General features: G+C 44.0%; 1 protein-coding gene across 1 annotated transcript in view; it reads left to right on the plus strand.

Moving 5' to 3' along the window:
- LOC311225374 (uncharacterized protein) overlaps nt 1-5493 on the plus strand; it is a gene marked incomplete at both ends in the record, with an annotated part of 33938 nt that extends 28445 nt beyond the window's left edge. The window contains one exon of the mRNA XM_084310637.1: nt 5419-5493. Within this exon, the coding sequence (XP_084166763.1) occupies nt 5419-5493 (75 nt within the window). The remainder of the gene's footprint in view (nt 1-5418) is intronic.
- Between the last annotated feature and the right edge of the window lie 507 nt (nt 5494-6000).

A 6000-nucleotide genomic window follows, 5' to 3' on the forward strand; every position in this document is an offset into this window, starting at 1 on the left:
GGTACTTGAGGTTATGGGTCTTGGAAAGAGTTTTATTCATATGATTAAAGTCCTGTATGCCTCGCCATCGGCAATGATACTGACAGGCAAAAACTGTTCCACACTTTTTCCAGTCTCCAGATCTTCTAGACAGGGTTGTCCTCTGAGCCCAGGACTATTCGCGCTTTCCCTCGAACCATTGGCCCAATTTATTAGGCAATCGGAGGACATCGTCCCCATAATGGTCAATAATACTCCACACAAAATTGCTCTCTATGCGGATGACCTACTGATTTTTATGGACGACCCCTCCCGGTTGGCCACAAAATTACTGGGAATAATCGACGACTTTGGTAAATTGTCAGGCTTTAAGATTAACTGGAACAAATCAGCCTGCCTACCTCTTAATGAGCTGGCCAAGGCGGTGCGACTACCAGCTGATATCCCCATAGTGGAACATTTTAAATACTTGGGCATAGAGATATTCCCCACGCTGAGTGAAACTACTAAGTACAACTTCACGGGTACTTATGAGAAAATACGCCAGGATCTAGACAGATGGTCGTCCCTTCCTAACTCCTTACAAGCCCGGGCTTCCATAATCAAAATGAACGTCCTGCCTAGGATACATTTTTTTAGCTCAATGCTCCCCCTGCCCCCTCCAATAGACCACTGGCGCAAGGTACAATCGATGGTATCTAAGTTTATCTGGAATAACAAATGCCTGAGAATCAAAAGAGCTACTACTCAACGTAGGAAACAAGATGGGGGCCTCGCAATCCCTGATTTTAAGCTTTATTTCTGGTCCTTTTCACTGAGACCTCTGGCTAGACCCTGTAGAGGCTGTATCTTGGCGCTCCTTAGAAGCGGCGGCGGTTTCACCGCTAAGATTGCAGGATGTAGTGTACTCCACTGTCCCTATTTCGAAATGCCGACTGAGGTATGGACCGATCATAACTCACGTGATCCAGACGTGGCGTAATGTACAGAAGTTGTGTGGGGTTAAATGCCCATGGCACCTGGACTCTCCAATTTTTTATAATCAGCAACTACTTGTTGGGCACAAGCCGGTTAGTATTCCTCAATGGCAAAGGAGGGGAGTTCATACTCTGGAGGATATTTATGATAAGAACGGCCTTCGGGCGTTTCAGGACTTAAGAGAATTTTATGATCTTCCCGGCGAGTCCTTCTTTCTTTACCTTCAACTAAGGTCAGCGCTGAGGGCGCATGGCGTGCCGTGGGCTCAAGCTTTGCAACCGCACCCCTTCCTCAGGCTCATAGTGGACAGGACGACCTCCAGAGGGTTTGTCTCAGACTTTTATACGCTCTTAATTCAATCCACCTATAAAAATTTGTCATTGGATACAATCTGGCGTGTGGATATCCCGGAGTTGGACCCCGAGTTTGACTGGGATGATGTTTGGGCAAATGTGGCATTGTCTTCCCGCAACCCCAATCACCAGCAAATTAATTTTAATTATATTCATAGGACCTATCTTACACCTAGGAAGCTATTTGCTATGGGACTGGTAACCGACTCTCGGTGCACTTTGTGCTCTCAAAGGGCCGCTGGCACTTATATGCATATGTATTGGGATTGCCCACCAGTGGCCCGCTTCTGGAGGTCAATAACGGACAAACTTTCAGATTTGTGTGGCTTAACTATCCCATTCACAGCTGTTACGCTACTCCTGAACGATATAACGACACTGCCCGCGTCCGTGCAACTAAAAAGGGTTGTCCTAGCGGGCATCACAGCAGCGAAGAAGCTAATAGCATTGAGATGGAAGGAGCCTGAGAAGCTCACAGTGATTAACTGGTCCCTAACACTGTTGGATGTGATTTATCTTGAGATATCCACGGCGCGGGTGATTGGGGTGGGGCAGGCCGGTATTGACCTGTGGTTTGCAACAGCTGAGAAGGTCAGGACCGCCGTGTGCGGCTGAGCGGGGTTGAGGTGCTTGTTCGGGGGAGTCCGACGGTCTCGTGGGAGGGGGAGGAGGAAATGTCTTGTCTGTCTTGTCTTTTGTCTTGTCCTTCTTAACTTTAACTGGGGGATTTTATTGGGGGGGGAGCTATTTTGCTATTTTGCTATTTCTTCACTGTTTGGGCACTTTTGCACGGTTCCTGTAGGTTTTTGTTTTTCGAAAAGGTTCATTGTTTTGTATTTCTGGTCGGGTACTCAGGGGCAGCGTTTTTCTACCTCAGGATCTTAAGCCGTTTTGAGGCTGGGCTCCAACCACTGTGTGGCCTGGTGACAATTGCCACATTGTTATGCAGCTGGAAATCTCTGACATCACTGATATGCACGTTTTGAGATGACTCAATTGGTGAGGGTGAGGGATGTGAGGGGAATTGGAAGAGTGCGCCAATATGAGTATTAGAGACATAAGTCTTATTGATATAGAGCCACACGGCCGGGAAACGGTACTGAATACTGGGAAAGGCCAATTGTAAGATAGTACCCCTTTAAAATTAAAATGTTGTACTCTGGTTTTATAAATTGTTATTTCCTTTATTATTATTGTTCTGTTATCTCCCTGTGAAGTTCTGTGTATTGTTATTATGGTTATTGTATTGTGTTGTTTTGTTTTCATGTTAAGTAAAAAATTTATCAAAAATGAGGCCAATATCGCGGTCTGGTGGGCCGTGGTGGAAAATCTAAAAGAACACATATGACTCTGGAAATTGAGTACTGAATAAGGTATTATATTGATGGCTCACGTTGGGGTCCTGGGCCCCGTTCCCCGTACCTGGATAACTGAGTTAGCCGGATAACTTTCGGTTAAGTCTGACTTAAGCCGGACTTTCCGGCTCCCCGTACCTGGATTGTCCAAATCACCATGACAACAGATCCAAAAGTTTGAGCCTGGTCGAAAGCAGGGTTTAAGTTCAAGTTAGCCGGATGAAGCACAGCCACGCCCCCGCAAAGAAAGTGACAGCGCGTTTCCTGAAATTATTCCCACAGTCTAGGATCTGCTTTATACCATTCTGAATTACGTTTTTGTGCTCCATTCTTCCAGAGGGGGCTTTTGAAATGTAAAATAGACCCAAAATGCTGATACTAAATTCACTTTGTCCTAAATAATGCACGTTATATATACCGTGGCGCTCGCTCGGTGCGATGTACACATTATGTGGTTATTCTAACAACGCGCAGCATTGCAAATGTGAATCCCGCGGGGATATTTTTAATGATTGAAACCTATCGCTCGTTTGGCTCTGATTCCTTTCATATTCTCCGCTGTGGATGTTTAATGGAGCGCCTGGATTGTGTTTCATTCAAGCATAAAATTGAAGTGTCTATGCGTGGATTGTGGATCTTGTCTGGTTCATTAATGTATAAACAATGAATTTATCCCATCTGGCACAGTGGCTCAGCGGTAGTGCTCAATCCTGGCAACCCAGCGACCGGTGTTCGAAACCCTGTGTTTCCAATATAATTTTTTGGAATATAATATTAATGATTATACGCCAAAGTAGCCTAGTTTCAAGTTAAAATATTATAAATCTACATGCATTGAGGATGTCATTCTTTATATAGCTCTCAACGTGCACCAAATTGAATTATTCCTACATCGCAAAAAGAAGGGGAAGACTAGGTTTCGAACCCCGGTCGTCTGCGTGAAAGTCAAAAGAAGAACCCGTTACACCACAGTGGAGATAAGTAAAAGATCGACTATACATCAATCAATGGGAAGAGAGCCGTATCGTTATTTTGTATAACAGTTTAACTAATTATTTTCGCTAGCAAGATCTCATTTGATTATTCAATCCAGCAGGCAAGTTTAAAGAAATATAATCTGATTGATTGAGGTAATGAGGGACTTAAAATTAGCCTATAGATAACGCATTTAACTTGTCGGCGAGGCGATTGAGCCGTACTGCAATATGTTACTAAAGTTTTAAATCAATTAATCAATCAATGCCGCTAGAGAATCAGGATCTCTGCTCTCGACACTTGCTGCCTTCTCGGCTGAGGCGGGCACGCGCACTTATCCTGGGTCTCAAGTCTGGCTTGAGTTAACGAGACTGAATCCACCTTCGAGGAACAGGAAAATCCCGGCTTCAAACATCGGGTTAACTGAATCTGGATAATGACATCTTGATCGACTTAGTTGAACCAGGTACGGGGAACGGGGCCCAGGGGCGAGAGGGGGGGGGGGGGGGGGTTTGGGGGGGGGGGGGGGGGGGGGTGGGGGGAGATAGAGCGAATATTCATGTATGTTGATGGTTATGGTGTTTTTGTATTTTTATTTTTGTTTTGTTTATTATTTTTCATTCAATATTGGTCCTATGTATATTTTCTGACCCCCTTCTGATCTGGGTCTGGTGATCGTGGGCTCTGGCTGGGGTAGGCCACGGTTCGGGGTCTCTGCGGGTCGAGGCGCTAAAGAGGCGTGGTGCTTTGGCTCGCGGGGGGGCCGGGCTGTGGGTCCTCCGGGACTGTGGCTTGCGGTTGCTGGACCTGGAGGTGGAGGGGGCTCGGTAAGCACTTTTTATAGTAAGATTTTATTTTGTTATCCTTTTTCTTTGTGACAACTTGTATTGACTGGTTGTGTATCCGATATATAATAGGTCTAATTTATTGTCTAGTCATTGTTGTGTTAGTTTGTGTTCTTGGATGTCTGTTATGTAATATTGTCATTATTGTGCTGTGTTGTTTCTTGTTTGAAAATATGAAAATAAAAAGATTTGGTCAAAAAAAAAATAGTTTACAAATCCTTTATTGAATGTTATAGCTTGATTATAGCGATTTACAAGGACATTTATAAGTAAATATTTAAACCAAGTAGTATTAAACATAATAGTTTACAAATGCTTTATAGTGTCCTAGTTTAATTAAACAGATATAGAGACGTGGGTCGTCAACGGTGCTCATGCTTGTCAACACACAGCTCCAGCCAGAGGGGATCTGTTTGATACACGAGTTGTGGACAGAAACAGTATATCGTATATGTATAAGATATACAAGGTAGGTGGATATTGATGACATATCATTGGTGATCAGTCACATCTGTATACGTAGAAGAGTAGGAAAATATTGAATCTTGGATGAAGTGCTTCTGGATGTAAATGGATGGTGCGACTTCATCACGTGCAGCGTTATGGTCTGTGGTGTGGTAACAGTGGGGTTGTCGCGGTGATGTGAAATTTCCACATGACAACACCAGTATTACCGGCGGTGACAGCAGATAGACGTCCAAGTGATTACGGTGAAATTAATGGATAGTGAGATGGGTGATGGTATATAATATAATATCCTTACATTACTCTCAGAGTGTCAACGGAATGGTGTTTTTCGCATGAGCCGGCCTGTTGGAAGAGAGGGAGAGAGATCGAGCCGCTTTCTGTGAGTCATTCATGTCAACATGAAGTCCGTAAAGGCAGTGGTTCTCAAAGTGCTTCTGGACTAAACCATAACTAATGTATTCTCAGATCGGGGTCTTTGGGTCAAAACCTGATCCAGTGGGCGGGGTCTGTCACGAGAACCAGTATGAGAAGAACCACTGAAATAGAGAAATACAAAACCGAGATTATGATGTAAAAGGCTTATCTGTGATTGACAAACTGTTCCCCTCACAATGCTTTTATAACGACCTCTTTCATTTGTAATCATCAACACCGCCCTATGATAGCATATTATATTATAATGACTTTCATAGGCCTTGTGCATAAGTTGCCAAGTTACATGTGTATCTGGTTTACTACGTTATAATGTTTTTGATGCAATGAACGGTGTATACGGTGTGAGCTCCATTTTGGAAGTGGACATGAGGATGGATCAACAATGCTTACGTTTCTCAATATTAAAGTGATCAGTGAAATTATGTAATGGTCAACGACATCAATGCCGGACAATAGGGCCTGGGTTCCAAAAAAAGAGTGAAGCCTTCCTTGCCTCGTCAGCTCTCCTAAAACGTGTTTATCTTTGCTTCGGCGACAGCACTAAGTTGTGTGGTCATAGGTCGAGCATAGCCGCCTTTGCACGGCTAGGGTTTGGCAGTTAGTCCCGCTTAT

The sequence above is a fragment of the Notolepis coatsorum genome, assembly GCF_963971535.1.
Source record: "Notolepis coatsorum genome assembly, chromosome: 1".
NCBI classification, from domain to species: Eukaryota; Metazoa; Chordata; class Actinopteri; order Aulopiformes; family Paralepididae; genus Notolepis; species Notolepis coatsorum.